The sequence below is a fragment of the Ursus arctos genome, unplaced genomic scaffold, assembly GCF_023065955.2.
Source record: "Ursus arctos isolate Adak ecotype North America unplaced genomic scaffold, UrsArc2.0 scaffold_14, whole genome shotgun sequence".
NCBI lineage: Eukaryota > Metazoa > Chordata > Mammalia > Carnivora > Ursidae > Ursus > Ursus arctos.
The window spans coordinates 63,531,234-63,547,911 of record NW_026622808.1 but is presented as its reverse complement, the minus strand read 5'-3'; the positions used below and the strand labels follow the sequence as shown (position 1 = coordinate 63,547,911).

The window sequence follows — 16,678 nt, the reverse complement described above, 5'->3', positions numbered from 1 at the left end:
CTTGCCCTTGAACAGGATCACTGGACAGACAAACCGTCCTCTGCACCTGGCCGTCTTGCTACGGTTGACGAGGTCTTGCAACTTGCTCACTTGCACAGTGCTCTGAAACCTAAGGCACAGGCAAGAGGCAGGTCAGGCTGGCTTCTAACTGGGCATTTTGTTTATGTGTATGTGTGTTCACAAAGACCCCATGTGAGGTCTGCAAATGTGTGTGTGAATACATACTTGATATTCGGTAAATGCTTTAATCCCTAAACTCTAGAGCATGGATATGTTAAGCTTTTCAGGAAAAGAAAAAAAATGCTACATTATACATAATAAAATTTAAATCATCCTGATTTTAGAACCCTTAAAATGAAAAAACAAGTGAGCTACTTTGAAGACCTGGTACATAAAATACAGAAATACACATAGCAAACTGGATGCTGATTATGTCTGGGGTGTACATTTTTTTTATTCCCAGAGTAAGACAATAGGTGCTCTGGGGACCCTATGGAAATCATAGGGCCATTTTTGTGATCTTTCAGGGGGCAGGCTAAGAAGAAGGTTCATATTTCACATGGTGATAAGCTTCTGATATTTCATCAACATTCCAACTATCTTTAACAGTCCAAGCAGCAAACAGGGCGGAAAATGCTGGCGCAAAGGAGGTAAAAAAAAAAAAGCAGCTGTTTGTGGCAAGGAGAAATACAGTAAGTAATCCACTGGGTTTGGTAAGGGAGCTTCCAGATCATGAAAGAGTCAGGTTTAGAGATGAGCTCCAGCAAGGCAAAGCCATAATGAAATCAGTAGACCCTAAAAACAGGGTCTCTTCTTATAGACTCACCTACCAATCCTGAGCAAAATGCTCCACATCAGCCAGACAGAGCTTTTGGTTGCACGAGAAAGGAGAGGCAGGAAAGTTAAAAGAGTGGGAAACTATGTAGATTAAATGAGCAGAAGGGAGGGAAAACACTCTATGCGCCCTCCATATAAGGTAGAGGTTCCAGGTCAAGTCCTAGAAGGCATTTAATTCCTTCTACGTCCTAATCCTCCTAGGCATCAATGTGATCTTGCACAGCAAATGCATACAAATAATTGTTTCCAAATGAGTAAATTCAGCAACTCCTACCACACCTGTGGTAACTTTTTAAGTCTATCTGGATGCTGTTGGCATTAATAAAAGTCTTTTAAAAATACGGCTGATTTCTCAGTAGTCTTCACAGATATATTTGCAAGCCACAATTATTAAAAATATAACTACTATCGGGGCGCCTGGGTGGCACAGCGGTTAAGCGCCTGCCTTCGGCTCAGGGCGTGATCCTGGCGTTATGGGATCGAGCCCCACATCAGGCTCCTCCGCTATAAGCCTGCTTCTTCCTCTCCCACTCCCCCTGCTTGTGTTCCCTCTCTCGCTGGCTATCTCTGTCAAATAAATAAATAAAATCTTTAAAAAAATAAATAAAAATAAAAATAAAAATATAACTACTATCAAGTGGGGTCTGAAACTGAAGTTAGAAAGAGGTTTTCAAATAAAAATCTGGACCCATAGTTTGATGATCTTGGAAAGAGAACAAGGGGGTAAAAGAACAGAACTTAACACTTCCCATGGTGTATTTTTCTGTGAGATCTGATTTAAGATGCTACTTTCGTAGTCAATTTTTTTTTCTTTTTTGAAGACAGGAAGAATGGCAAACTTGAAGAGGCTGGGGTGCCTCTTTAAGGTGCCTGTAGGGTGGCACTGCCACCCAGCGATGCCCTAGAAAGTCCGTGGCTCACTGAAAACCAAGTTCTGCCACTTCCCCTCACTCAGTTTCTCTATGAAATAAAAAGGCACCTCAGTACAAAATAATCTCCTAATCCAACCCAGATGCCAGGAGAATATGAAACAGAGAGCACATACAATGCCGTCCACGGTAGTCTTCCTCTCGCTTTTGGTGGCCCCAGGCCATTTTCACAGACCTGGTCAGCACCATCTATTGCAACAGGATCTCACTTAATCACACCAGCAGCTCCCTTGAGTTCTTAATGCCTTGAAACTGTGTTTGATTCTCCCAGGCTGAGAGCTTCCATTCGGCAAACTCCATAAAACCAAGATGGAAAACATGCCAGTATTTCCCTCTTGGGGGCTCTGGGCAATCTCTTAATGTAGAAGCAGGCATACTTTTTCTGGTTAGGCTAGCTGGTGGTTTATTTTGCTAGTTCCCCTACTCAAAGAACCAATACAGCTTCCATTCTCAGTAGTTCCTGTTTTTATTTTTATTATCTCTTGGCCTTAGGATCTTTTTCTTACAGTGCTAAGCACTAAGCTATGTCTGGCACATGATACTCAGATTTGAATGAATAAACATAGACTTGTGTATTTGTCTTGTGGGACTGAGCTATTAACCTGTGGAATCTGATGCTATCTCTGGGTAAATAGTGCCAGAATTGAGTCGAATCACAGGACACCCAGCTGGTGTCCGAGAACTGGTGGTATGGGGGACCCCTCAACCCCTGGAATTAGGTGCAGAAATTAACCACTATCCCCCAGCGCCTCATCTGTACTTCCCTAATTCTGGTTCTTGTTACACAGTCATTGCTTATTTACTGGGCTGTGTTACCCAAAAGACCTAATGGTAGGGACTTCGTCTATCTGGTAGGGCTTCCAACTGGATCCCTGGGGACTGACGCATGGCAACAGCTCAATGGACGCCTGTTGACAAACACATGCCTTGGCTGCTCAGAGATCCCTATCCAGACTTCTACTCCCAGATGATGGCCTAGACTGTGGAGGTGAATTAACCAAACTAAACCACTTCCTGAATCCAGTTCTACCCTGTGTAATGCGGTCTAATTAGTGTCCTATTAACACCAAAGCCAGGTATGTAAAGAAGCAAAAAGTTCTGTTCCCACCTAACAAGCATATACTCCTTTCTCTTCAACTGAAAGGCACTGCCCGCTCAGAATTACTTCAAGGCCTTACAAGAAGTAAAACGTAAAAACAAAGTTCAATAACTCCTCTAGGGTGATGAATATGCCACCGTGGCTCTGGCCTAGAAGGTGTGACCCTGCTGGTGGAAGAACTGTGATGGTGACAGAAAGAAAAGGCAGACAGGCGCACAGAGCAGAGTGAGGAAGACCCGGATTTTAAACCCACCCCGCTTACTCCTTCTGTGATCTTCAGGAAAGGCAAGTTACTTCCCTGGGTTCTCACTTTTTCTTCGGTACAATGGAAGTACCACCTACTTTACTGGGCACCTGCAGGACTTGAGGGAGCTAGTGTGTAAAACCCTAATACCTGCCAAACGGTAGGCCCTCGGTAAACATTCGTTTCTCCTTCTTTAAGGGCTCTACTGCATCAGCGCTTCCAGGAAAAACTTCTGTGGGGCAACCAAGACTAAGTTCCTTAATGTACTTCTACTACAGGGTGGGGTGGCATCACCTGGGAGCTTGTGAGAAAATGTGGAAGCTCGGGCCCCACTCCAGACCTACTGAGTCAGATTTTGTGTTGTCACTAAAAGCGCAGGTGATTCGCTCATAGTCTAGCTGAAGCACCATCTCGACTACAGCTGAGCTTAATATCAGAATGCCATCGGGTCACCAAGGTAAAACCATCAGCAAGCACTGAAGAGGGTGGAAAGAAGGGCAAGGAAAAAAGAGATCTTGTTGAGAAACATTAGCTAAGGGCTTATAGATGTTGAGTCTACCCAATTCTGGGAGACATTAGGAAGAGACAGAAACCATATATAATGGAGCCATAACAAAGCCCAAATCTTTAGGGTCAGAGATCCCTGGAGTTCTTAATTCATATGACTGAGAATATGATATAATTTCTGTGATCCACATACAATCTGTTTTTCTAATACCTTCGTTTTTCTCAGTGAACCCCACCACAACCTCATGAGATGGCACACTTACTAGAAACTACACTTTACAGATAAGGAACCTGAGGCTTAGTCCTTACACTCCTCTCACCTGGTTATTCCCCTGCTTCAAAGCCTTCTCTGGCTCCCTATGGCCTACAGCAGTGGTCCTCAGCCTATACTGTACGGTAAGACTCATCTAGAGAGCTCCCTAAGAATGTAGATTCTGGAAATTCTGATTCAGGGGCCCTAAAATCTGTGATTTCAATCGGTGCTCGGGAGACTAGCACAATAAAACCACTAACACCCACAAGTCCACACTCCTTGGCCTGATGATCAAGACCATATACAAACTGGTCTTTTAGGACATGTCAGGACTGCTACTCATCCTTCCAGTTCCAGCTGAAGAGGACCTCTACCACGGGCTCTTCCTAAACACACACACACTTCAGGCAGAATTAACCATTCTCCCTGGTTTGTCTGCAGCGGTGCTTCTTAAACCGAATCACTAGGGCTTCTTGTCAGGCTGTGATTTTGATTCAGTGGCTTTGGAGCCAGAGATTCAGAGTCTCTAGCCAGTTCCTAAGGGGCACACTTCAGCAGTGAGGGCCTGCTGCACTCATCATAATACCGCATCTACAGGGCCATGCTTTCACAGATACTGTGAACAGCTCCTGGATTCTCTTAAAAGCAGCAGCAAGCATGGAGACAAGGGAACAAACTTTGAAATCAACATAAAGCATTTCCTGGAGCCTCCATGCTGTGATGATTTATTAGTGTCAAACAACTGCCACCATTTAGTGACTACCTTTGGGTTATATCCTGTGCCGAGTGCTTTATATATACTTATATGTGACCTGTTGTTACCCAAAGAAAGCACTCAGGCCTTGGTAGGCCCTCAATTAATGGTAGCTCTTATTTCTAATTCTTACAATAAACACGCCAGGCTTGTAACAACCCCACTTATCTGGGATTGCACTAGCCATTTTCCTGAACAGAGATAGAGACTTACCAATGAAAAAACCAAGAGACAAAGAGATTACATAATCTGCCCAAATCACTTACACAGCCAGCGTGTAAACTCAAGCAGTTTGACTCCAGACCTCAGGCTCTTAAGCCCTACAAAATGGTTAAGTGCCCTCAAGAATGTCAACAACACAGCATAGCTCCCACCCCCACTCTCTTAAAAAAAAAAAAAAAAAAAAAAAAAGGACACTAAGGTTCAGAATGGTGAGGAGTGAAGTAAACTGTCTTAGGTCAGTGAGCCCTAAGGTGGGGGAGAAATAGAAGTCCAGGCTTGTGACTTCCTACCGCTCATTCTATGCCAGGCTACTTTGTCAATCTAACTTATCAAACCCTGAATGAAACAAAGAGGCCGATAAGGTTTCACACCTGGGGAAAGTGAGTCTACCCCACCCAGTTCCCCGCCCAGTTGCCAACTTCCTGACTCTGGAGATGAACTGTCAGAGCCTCCCCAGACAGTTACATGATGCTCACGTGTCTTTTTCCTTCTCAGAACTTTCATACTCCAGGAACACGATGTGCTGGGGGTAGTGGCCACAGATATCCCCATTCACATTTTGGATCACACTGTAACAGTAGTCTCGGCCAAACAGCTCCAGACATCTCTTCTCAATGCGCTCAACCTGCACAGAGGAGGAGACCTGAGCGTAAAGAAGATTCTGGGATTCTGAGTATAAGAATTAAGCAGTTCGTGACCTGCAGAGGTCACTGGGAATGACATGTGCCTCTGTGATTATTATTCAATGCCAGGAAGAGACACTTTGCTGGGACACAGGCCCTAGATGTGTATTTCATTAATCTATATGCGGTATGTTTTGGGAGGTCTCTGAACCCCTCAGTGTTGCAGTGAAACAAGCATTTGAAGGAAAGGGCTACAATTTTCATTAGATTTTCAAGGCGGTCCACAATCCATAAAATATTAAGAACTCTTGCTCTAGATCACTTTAACATTAATCCATTATCTTCCCCTGGCTCCAGATTACTCCCCACTCTCTAGTCACAGACAAGTACCTAGACACTCTAGTTAGTATAACGAGTAAAAGCTGCAAACAAGGCTGTCTCCTCACACTCCATTTATTTATCAAATAAACGGATGAACTCCCCTTAAAATTGCTCTTGTTTAGTTCACAGTTCAGGGAAAGGTCCACTAGAAAAAAGGCATAAGACGTGTAATACCTTCAGAAGTCTACAAGAGATCAGGAAGCCTGGAGAGGCTTTAAGGTCAGCTGCAGTGAAAGTCAGGTATAACTTAAGACAACCCTAATCTTCAGGGGTGTAAGATGGAAGAGGGGCTCAGCAAACCACTGACCCTCCACAGCCACTCAAAAGAACAATGGAGAGGAAAAAACTCATAGTGGCTTAAACTAGGAATTCTCAAACTTTAAGATGCATGAGTATCATTAAGAAGCCTATTAAAAAATGCAAATTCCAGGTTCCCACCCCAGAAATTCTGACTCAGTAGAACTGGATGGGATCAAGGAACCTTTATTTTTAACAAGCATCCCAGACAATGGTGAAACAGGTGGTCCTCAGGCTAAGCTCTGAAAACCACTTGGTTGTTTAGAGAGTGGGGAAATCCCATCATTACTGGTCTTTCCTAGATTACTCCAGAGAGTGGCAGGATACCAGCTGCAGTATGTTCCAGCAAGTAACCCCTGGAGCCAAACCAGAGTTTCGTGGCCCAGAATGGAACAGAATCCCACTGGAAAGCCTGATGCTAAACCTGCCAAAAGCACATGGGGAATAAGAGATAGGAGGATCCACAAGATTCCCATTTGATTGCCAAACAGTGCCTAGGATGGGAATGGCCCTACCAGGCTGGATGCCTTCCAGGTCTGGCAATAAGGAGACTGAAGGGAATCCCAAGGGTAGAAAAAAGAAGAACTGAGACTTGCTTTTGATAAAGGAATAGGGGGAGTGTGGGCTGTTCTCCTAATCTGTAGGGGAAGGAAAGGGATGGGCCTAGTCTAAAGTGACACTAAGGCTGTAGAAGGAAGGAACACACTCGGTCCCTATCTTGGTTCCTTTCTGACCTCTGACCTGGAGCAATCCTCTAGACTTTTGGTGGCGGGGGGGGGGGGGGGCGGCTTTTGTACCCATACCTGATGCACGGGAATAACCCTCCTCAGCTCCCCCTCTCTCATGTCTGAACATGGTCCCTCAGCTCTGATCCTTGACCCCCAAACGCCTTGTCTCAAGCCAAAGGACGTCCTTCCTTGGCTCACTCTGACCCCAGTTCTTCCTTTTTCGGTTTTTGAACCCGACCCTTAACTCTCCGGATCCAGACCCTGGGAACTTCCCTCTCCTTCCTCTCACACCTGACCTCCGCCTTTCTTCTGTAACTGTTCAAGCCAAGGAGCTCTCTTTGTGCTCTTTACACCTCCGAACTCACCTTAGAGCCGCCCGTCCCGCTGCAGTCCTTGGCCCGGTACTGAGTCCGGGAGAACTCCTCCAGCAGCTCCCCGAGCCCCGGCTCCTGCGGCGGCGGGTTGCCCGAAGAAGCCGACGGCCCCGCCGAAGCGGCGGCGGCGGCCCTAGCACCCGCCATGGCCCAGCCCCGCGTCCCCTTCAGCACCCGGCGTCCCCCTCAGCGCGCCTCAGCCCTGCCCATGGCACCTGGAGGCACCGACTCCGAGTCCGGAACCTCCCGAACAGCCTCAGCCACCGCCTTCCCTTTCCACTTCCGGCCCCGCCCCACCCTGCCGGATGTTTACTTCGGTGCTGACCAATCGGAGCCCGGGACTCGCGCCCTGCCCCGTGATTACCGGCCCACCCCCAAATGTGGAGCGATCCAAAAGGTCTAGGGAGAGGGAGCCGGGGCCGCTCGCGGTTAACTCTGGCTCCGCCCCTCGGGGTTTCCTCGGGGAAGCCGGGCTAAACCATTGGGGATGCGGGAGGGGTGTTAGTGCGGGAAGTAGGAGGAAGGAACTATGGGAAATAACCGGAGGAAGAGTGGAATAAACCATTACAGGGAGAGGAGGAGGGAACGCTTGCAGGCAACTAATTAGTGTTGGCAATCATAGTAATAATAGTAAGTAAAAATAAAACAGCATTTTATAAGGCACTTTTTGTTTACACTGTTCCTCACAATGTCCTTATGATTATAGTGCTCCTATGGTCGATCCGTGTTATCAAAGAAGGAAACGGGAGTCATGACTGTGTTGAAATTCTATGATTGAAAAGCACCATATTTTTTCTTTTTTTGTTAATGGAACATTTCAAACATTCACAGAACTGGAAAGAATAGTATAATGACCCCCTCATGTATCCATTAGTCAATTTCAACAATAATCAACATATGCCATTCTATCTTGTTTAATCGGTCTTTCCCCCATCCAGTAGACTAATTTTAAAGCAAGTCTCATCATTTCATCTATGAATATTTCAGTATTTATCTCTAACAGATTACTAGTGTTACAAAATGATTTTAAAAAAACACAATTTGGGTGTGTTAACAAAATTCAAGTAAATTTGGCTTTAATCAACTATTCATGAACCCAGCAGCACCCCAGGTAGCAAGTAGAAAGGAGCTCCGGGGAACTACAAAATGGAAGGATTTTATAGTCGGAAGGTGTGACAGGGAAGTTAAAAGAGTTGATCATTCATCAGTTTACCTTTCCTTAGGGGAAGACAGGGGGTCTTATTAAAGTACAGATTACCTCACTAGTGCTGATCAGGAAATTCCCAAATAATTGGTTTAAGACTACAATCTTGGGAGAGGCTGAAATTGCAACTAGGTTAGGTTTTAAGTCTCGATGGTGCTTAGCAAAAGTGAGTCCATTTGCGGTCTATTGTTTCTTTTTAACAGGTAATAAAAACAAACTACTTAATATCTCCCGACATAGGCAGTCTCTGGTCCCAAGGGTGGCAGGAGACAGGAAGCTTTTATAGGATAAAGAATAAGGGACAAGGAAGAGAAAAAAACGGAAAATAAATAAGGAACAAGGAAGTAAGTATAGAGCCCAGAGTTGGCTTCTTGCGAGGGCATAGGGACACAAGAGCACCAGACTCTGGAGGTCCCAAACAGACTAGGTTCAGCCACTCGCTGCTGACAAAATCCAAAGGCAGAGCAACAAATGGTAGTGAAACAAGAGAGGAATTTATTTCAGTGAGGCCAACACAAGGAAGACAGCCGACTAGCATCTCAAAGACTCTCCGAAATGCCAAAAATACTTCCAAGTTTATACAAGGAAAAAATGTGGGACAAAGGTCAGTGGGTACCTAAGGCAGTAAAGGTGTGGTCGATCATTGTCATGGGTGGGGTCTGGCTGACTAGGGCAGTCCTTATTGCTTGAGGAGGTAGTTTTGATTCCCACCATCTGATACTTTGCCTAAAAGGTCTTTTGCTTGAAAGTTAAGAAATAAACTTGAAAGAAGAACTTAATTGAGAGTTCGAGGTCACAGTGGAGAGAGTTGAAGTCCTCTTTGAGGCTTGGTGTTTGGGGATTGGCTGACTAAACCTACTGTGTTTCTGGTCAAGCAGAGCATTTACAAGTTACCTGAGTTTCAGTTTGTTAACCTGATAGGCAGGAATGGCTCTATCTTGGGGCTGAAAATTTATTTCACCCATTCCCCCTTTTTGATCATCCTCTTGAATGGTTCGATTTAAAAAAAATCAGTATTAGCATGACTCTCGGTTACCGTTGTCTCTTCAGGTCTCAGTATAGTATTCACAAGAGATGATATGAGGATTGTATCCTTGGAACTGGTTATGTTCTTCCGTTCTCTGTTGTCATTCCAGTTGGAGAGATATCATATGTTAGATGATCAATGGTTGCCCACATGCATGTAAAACTTTCGAGAGAATGTAGCTTATAGGAAGACAGTAATAATTATTACCAACAAAACAATATTCGTGATTCAAACCAGCTAGAATACTGAGAATACTTCCTTAAGCCCGTTGACCTGTTTATGTATTTTGTGTATTTCATGTCTATGTCTTCACTTCCCCAGAAGTGTTTATCCAGAAAGCTTGGTCTGGAGAAACTGAGGCATTGGAAATCAGGAAGAAATTAGTCACAAGCAGAAAGAACTGTAGGATTACCAGCAGCATAGCAAATCCACCAATTGATTTATCCTCCTTTGTAATGGCCTGGGATATGTGCACAATGGCATTATCTTTACAGGTTAGGGGAAAGGAAAAGGTGGAGAAAAGAATCATAAATGTAGAGGCTGCTTTTAGGCAAATAGGCTTGAACAACGGAATGTAGAAAGGGACCATAGGGACTCCCTGACCGAATACAGACAGGCCTATCAGTTAACATACCTCAAAATATCCACAGGCCCTAACTAGCCAATGGGCTACTTACAACCAGACACAGTTACCAAAAAAAGGAAAATTCCCCATGCTGCCACACCTCCTTACCTTCTACCTTTAAAAACAGGTCCCAGGGCAGCTGGGTGGCTCAGTTGGTTAAGCATCTGCCTTTGGCTAAGGTCATGATCCCAGGGTCCTGGGATCAAGTTCTGTGTTGGGCTCCCTGCTCAGCGGGGAGCCTGCTTCTCCCTCTCCTGCTCCCCCTGCTTGTGTCCTCACGCGTGCACTTGATCTCTCTCTCTCTTTCTCTCTCAAATAAATAAAATACTTTTAAAAATTACATAAATAAAAAATATAAAAACAGCTCCCACCTACTGCCTCTTTGCAGACAGTCTTTCCTCTGCTGTCCTGCCTGCCACTCCCTTGTGGTGTATTCAATAAGCTTCTATCTCCTGTGTTCTGCCTCAGGTTAATCCTTTCACCGTCTGGGCCTCTGGCTTCCACCTGATTGACACCCCACATTTTATTATATGGAATTTTATTTTAAATGATACCTGAAATTTTATCTTTTAAAGATTTTATTTACCTGAGAGAGAGAACACAAGCAGGGGGGAGGGGCAGAGGGAGAGGGAGAAGCAGACTCCCCACTGAGCAGGGAGCCATCCCAGGACCCCGAGATCATGACCTGAGCTGAAGGCAGATGCTTAACCAACTAAGCCACCCAGGCACCTGGATACCTGAAATTTTAACTGATGACATTAAGCCAGGGCCTATCAGGTTTTTAGGAATTTTATACAAGTTCTGGAACACTTATGTTAATAACATACCCATACAAATATAAACTAAGTAGATTAAACATCACTTCCTATTTGGCATGCTTTCTTTGTAATTTAATAAATCAATAATCCTAGTTTAACATTTTCCCTTTTTATAGGGAGAGAGAACAAATCTTTTGAGATGTTGTTGGGACCCTCTGAAATTCTCAAAGTTAGTTCAAGGTTAAAAAAAAACTTCATTTAGAATTTGATTTGGGGGCTAGTTTGTCAAAAATATCCATTTAGGGGTGCTTGGCTGGTTCAGTTGGAGGAGCATGGGACTCTTGATCTCTGGGTCATGAGTTTGAGCCCCACATTGGGTGTAGAGATTACTTAAATAAGTAAAACTTTAATTTTTTAAAGATTTATTTATTTATTTGCGAGAGAGCAAGAGAGTGAGTGAGCACACACTAGCATGCAAGTTGCGGGGGCGGGGAGGGGGGTGCAGAGGGAGAGAATCTTCCAGCCGACTTCCATTGAATGCGGAGCCCCACAGGGGGCTCCATCTCGGGGAGCTGTGAGATCATGTGTTCTGAGCCAAAACCAAGAGTCTGATGCTCAACTGACTGAGCCACCCAGGCACCCCAAGTAAAACTTTATTTTGAAAAAAAAAATCCATTTAATCAAGGTGACAATTAAAGACTTTGAAGGAAAATCCAGAAAGTTACATAGTTGCTTAAAAACAAAACAGCCTTAGCTCTTTTAATGTTGAGAAGGCTAGATTTTCTTCGGTAATCAAAGACCTGATAGAGACAACATGAAGCACAGTAAATTATTTTGGTAAGACACAAACTCTTTGCATTCCAGGTAGATTTATTTAAAAGGTAAAGAAAAACCTTTGTGGGGGTGCCTGGGTGGCTCAGTCATTAAGCAGCTGCCTTCGGCTCAGGGAGTGATCCCAACGTTCTGGGATCAAGCCCCACATCAGGCTCCTCCGCTGGGAGCCTGATTCTTCCTCTCCCACTCCCCCTGCTTGTGTTCCCTCTCTCACTAGCTCTCTCTCTCTGTGTCAAATAAATAAATAAAATCTAAAAAAAAAAAAAGCAAAAAACCTTTGTGATTTCTTACTAAGACCAATAATCTGATAAAACTTTATCCTTTTAATAGAGAGAAAACCAAACACTTATTTTGTACCAGATACTTATTGTGTACTTATTTTATATTAATATTTATATTTTTAAGTTTTTTATTTTAATTCCAGGATAGTGAACATACAGTGTGCAATTAGTTTCAGGTGTACAATATAGTCATTCAACAATTCCATACATTGCTCACTGTTCATTGTAAGTATACTCTTAATCCCCTTTATCTATTTCACTCATCCCTCCCCCCGCCAACCTCCCCTCTGGTAACCATCAGTTTGTTCTCTATAGTTAAGAGGCTGGTTCTTGGTTTGTCACCCCCCTCAGTTTTTAATTTCCTTTGTTTATTTTGTTTCTTAAATTCCACATAGGAGTGAAATCATATGATATTTGTCTTTTTTTAACTGACTTATTTTGCTTAGCATTATACTCTAGCTCCATGCATGTTGCAAATGGCAAGATTTCTTTTTTCTTTTTTTTAAGAGAGAGAGTGCACACTTGTGAGGGGGGTTCAGGGGTGGGCCAGAGGGAGAATCTTAAACGGGGCTTGATCTCATGACCCTGAGATCATGACCTGAGTTGAAATCAAGAGTTGGATGCTTAACCAACTAAGCCACCCAGGCACCCCAGTTATCTTTCTTGCTGACCACTTCTATAATAGAAATACCATGAGCTTATTTGACTTTTGGTAAGCCTAGGTAGAATTAAAATTGTAAGTCTGCATTATTTTTAATGCTCATAACTCTAAAGGCATGGCTGTTTTAACTAAACCAACCAAATCTAAACTAGCTTAGCCTCTCCAAAGTTATCTAGATGATGTGAACTTGAAAAACATTTGGGTTAGGGGCGCTGGGTGGCCCAGTAGGTTAAGCATCTGACTTCAGCTCAGGTCAAGATCTCAGGGCCCTGGGATCCCTCTCCCTCTGCCCCTCCACACTGCTTGTGCTCTTTCTCTTTCAAATAAATAAATAAAATCTTTAAAAGAAAGAAACATTTGGATTAGTTTTCTATATTTCTGAGAGTATACTTGATTTATATAAACATTTGATTTTCTTTGAGTCAAATAAATAGAACTGTCTACAAATCAATTTTGGCAATACCATCCAGAGGTAGATAAATCACACATCTATAACGTACTTATATAGATATGCATAACCATAAATACACAAACAGAGATCTTGCAGCTTTTGTTTTTAAAATTTTAGTAATGAGACAGGTATGATAATGCAAAACTCACATTATAAAAGAAAAGTTGAATCCAAACTGTGTTTCTGACAGGTGGAACGAGTTAAGGTTACCTGTTCAGATGACTTAAAATTTTTATTTTTATTTTTTTTTAAAGATTTTATTTTTTATTTATTTGACAGAGAGAGAGAGACAGCCAGCGAGAGAGGGAACACAAGCAGGGGGAGTGGGAGAGGAAGAAGCAGGCTCCCAGTGGAGGAGCCTGACGTGGGGCTCGATCCTGGTACACCAGGATCACGCCCTGAGCCGAAGGCAGACGCCCAATGACTGAGCCACCCAGGCGCCCCTGATGACTTAAAATTTTTAGTAATATTTGTGAAGAAAGTTTTTAAGATTTTTTTTCACCCAGTTTTCAAATAACCTTCCCCCCCACTCCTGGATAAGAATTACCTCCCTAAGGTTTGCATTTCAAACAGATGGTTGTTAGCTCCTAGAGAAGACCACTTAGAACATTTATATCTCAAAGGCACAGAGAAAGAATGCAAGTTCCTTCAAAAACGACTTTTGTTTCCTAAACCCAGAATTTTTGCAATACCCACAAGCCTTTTGAGATGAATAGGAAATATTTCCAGGTTGGTAAAAAAGGATAGACGGGCTTTTCTGTTCTTGCAAAGACTCAGGACATTTGTTTTTAATTCCTCAAAGAATTGGAGCTGCTTAAAAAATTCTTTTAAACTTCTTGTAAATTTCATCCAGGACAAAGTACTGAACAACCTCGTGGATGCAAGAAGTGCCCCCAAAGAGGGTGCGAAAGAAACTACCTTCCCCAGGTCCAGAGTCACTCCCAAACACTGCCAAAAGAAAGAAAGAATTAGACAATCCCCTCAAGAGCTGGCAATAGCTGGTATGACCCTAGCTGCAACCCACATTTCTGGGCTGGCCGTATTTTGAGGCTTCCAACCTGATTATTGAGCTGCCTACACTTGCAAGAAGTGACAACCTAGGTGCCCTAAGCAGGGAGAAAGCCAAGCCAAGTTCTCAGGACAAAAACCAAGACAAGAGCAAGCCTCTTGGGTCCCCTTCCTCCTTGGGAACTTTATACTATCACTTTGCTATTGCTCATTAAACCCTGCTTTGTTGCCCACTACTTTGTCTGGTCTACCTCTTCACTCTTTGAAGCAGTGAGCACCGAGGGAGAAAAAAAAAATCCTGTAACATTATGGGGGCTCTTCTGGGATATCCACCATCATTAAGGACAACTAACTAATAAAGGTCATCAAATTCCAAATGGTGGCTCAGATGGAGCCTCACATGGAGGTCAAACCAGAAATCTACAGGGGACCCTTTGATAGATCAGAAGAGGAACCCTGACTGCCACTCCATCCATGCCCCTGACCAGCAGAAAATAGCTACGGTTGTTGCCCTTTTTCCCTAACAGTAGTTAGGGTTAGCTCTTCAGAGGGGGGAATGATGAAGGATAGTTGGAAGGCAGGCAGGCAGAGACAAGGGGACCCCACCCTAAGAGGAAACCACCCTTAAAAGGATTTTACTCCACTCTGGAAGGAACCCTCCACCCTTTTCCATGTGTTAGATAGGTGACGAAAACCTGATTGGATGACAGGTGCACGGAAGGTTAATCAGATTAAAACAGCCTGCCAACAAGCCCATAAAAACCCCTAGACTTAGAAACTTCAGTGGCAACCCTCTTGGGTCCCCTCCCTCCTTGGGGGCATTGTACTATCACTTTGCTATTGCTCAATAAACATTGCTTTGCTGCCCACTACAAAAACAACAACAACAACAACAACAACAACAAAACAGACAAACAAGAAGGCAACAGCTGTCCCTGGGAAAGAAATGATTGATAACAAATGGTTACCCCAAAACCAAGTTCCAAGTGTCTAGACTTGGAAAGAAAGGGACAATGTGAAATTGTGCCTTCCTTTCTCAGCCAGGCTCCACAGAGATCTAGGAGACCTGCACTGATAATTCTTACCCTTAGGATTCTGCCAGTTAACCCTGGGTCCCATCTGCAGTCTAAAAGCAAGTAGGTCTTAAAGTAGAGAGTGTATCCCTGGTATCTACCAGAATTTGTGAAGATTTTCCATTAATTTAATTTTAGTTTCCCCTTGGCTGTTTAAGGGAATAACTGGTATCAGTTTACTGGAGAAACCCTTGGAGTCCCATCAACCCTGGGGGAGCCCCTATAGGGGGGTGTCTTCCTTCAAAGGTAGGTAAGGGGGCATTAGAGTTGGTGTGGAAGGATGAGATAAAACCTTTGAGGACTATCTTTGTTCCAGTGTCCTGGCTGAGTGCAGATGAGATGCTGAATTCTGGGCCAGTATTTTGGTGATGGATTCCCACAAGAGTGCAATGGGGGAGGCCCAGGTGTAATCGAACAGTGCTTCTAATGGCTTCTTGGTGAGTCACAGAGAGAAAGTATACCAGGTGGAGTTATCACATCAAGGAAATTTTATTTGCAGCAAATAAGGAGATTACAGGGAATAACTTCCAAAACCATGACTACCTGGGCAAGGGTAAATGGGTCCCTTTTATTTAAAACAACAAATATTAGGGTGAATATTTGGATAGGGGAGCCTTGTCATCCTATGAAGAGGTGGGCATAAGGGGGCACATGCACCTTAAGGAAACATGCCAATATATATATTGTATGTTATGTAAATGAAGCTTGTGCTCCTCCTTGGGCAGAGATTTTAGTATTACAATGAGATAAAGGTAACTGGCCGTCACTCCATGGGTCACTGCTTGGTCTGTGCACAGGTGTGAGTCAGGGGTTAAGTTCAAACTGGTCTGGGTGCTCTGGGCTAGCAGGAGCTCTTTGGCAGTCATTGTTGCTTGAGGGGTAGTTTTGGTTTCCATCACAGGATGCTATGGTCTTTGGGTCTTTTGCCTGAGTTAAGAGATAAACTGGAAAGAAGAGCTTAAGGAAAAACGTGGGACAAAGGTTGATGGGTACAAGCAGGTGAGCAGCACATGTCAGCCGGGGGGTCTAGCTAGTGACAGAGGTGTTTTAGGTTTCTGGCCTTGGAGATGTTGAAGCTGTAAGACTACACAAACTTGGCAGACTTTTAAGATTTTTAGTCACTTCAGAGTGGACAGGCAATTCAGAGAGAGGATTAGGAGACTGAGAGCACTCAGGTAAAGGATAGAGGGAGTAGGAGGAGTCACGCCAGTCTGACAGTCGTTCGTCTCAGGTACCTCTTGTGTCTTTAATCCTTCATTAGCCTTCCTGGGAGAGCCAAAACTGTAATTAAGTTAAGACTCGCTATGGTTATGTAGGGCTTAGCATACATACGTAACTCAATTTGAGGCCTGTTGTCTTATTTTTAACCGTTCTAACATAACGATACCAAGATGATTACCAATAATACAATTCCTGAATTCAGCTTTTATTTGCTTTGTAGTTCTTTTTTTTTTTTTTAAAGATTTTATTTATTTATTTGACAGAGAGAGAGACAGCTAGAGAGAGAG

The 16,678-nt window shown here is 43.7% G+C and overlaps 1 protein-coding gene across 7 annotated transcripts in view; it reads right to left on the bottom strand.

Moving 5' to 3' along the window:
- The window catches only part of MTMR14 (myotubularin related protein 14), a 45,105-nt gene extending 37,562 nt beyond the window's left edge, over positions 1–7,543 (bottom strand). For 4 of the 7 annotated variants that reach the window (XM_026501313.4, XM_026501312.4, XM_048226723.2 and 1 more), the window contains exons 1-3: positions 7,240–7,527; positions 5,322–5,470; positions 1–109 (exon numbers count right to left, since the gene is read on the bottom strand). In XM_026501313.4, coding sequence (XP_026357098.1) covers positions 1–109; positions 5,322–5,470; positions 7,240–7,395 — 414 coding nt within the window. In that variant the 5' untranslated portion in view covers positions 7,396–7,527. Of the gene's footprint in view, positions 110–5,321; positions 5,471–7,239 lie in introns of all 7 variants that reach the window. The other 3 variants (XM_026501311.4, XM_048226722.2, XM_057311915.1) reach the window with 3 other exon arrangements.
- Between the last annotated feature and the right edge of the window lie 9,135 nt (positions 7,544–16,678).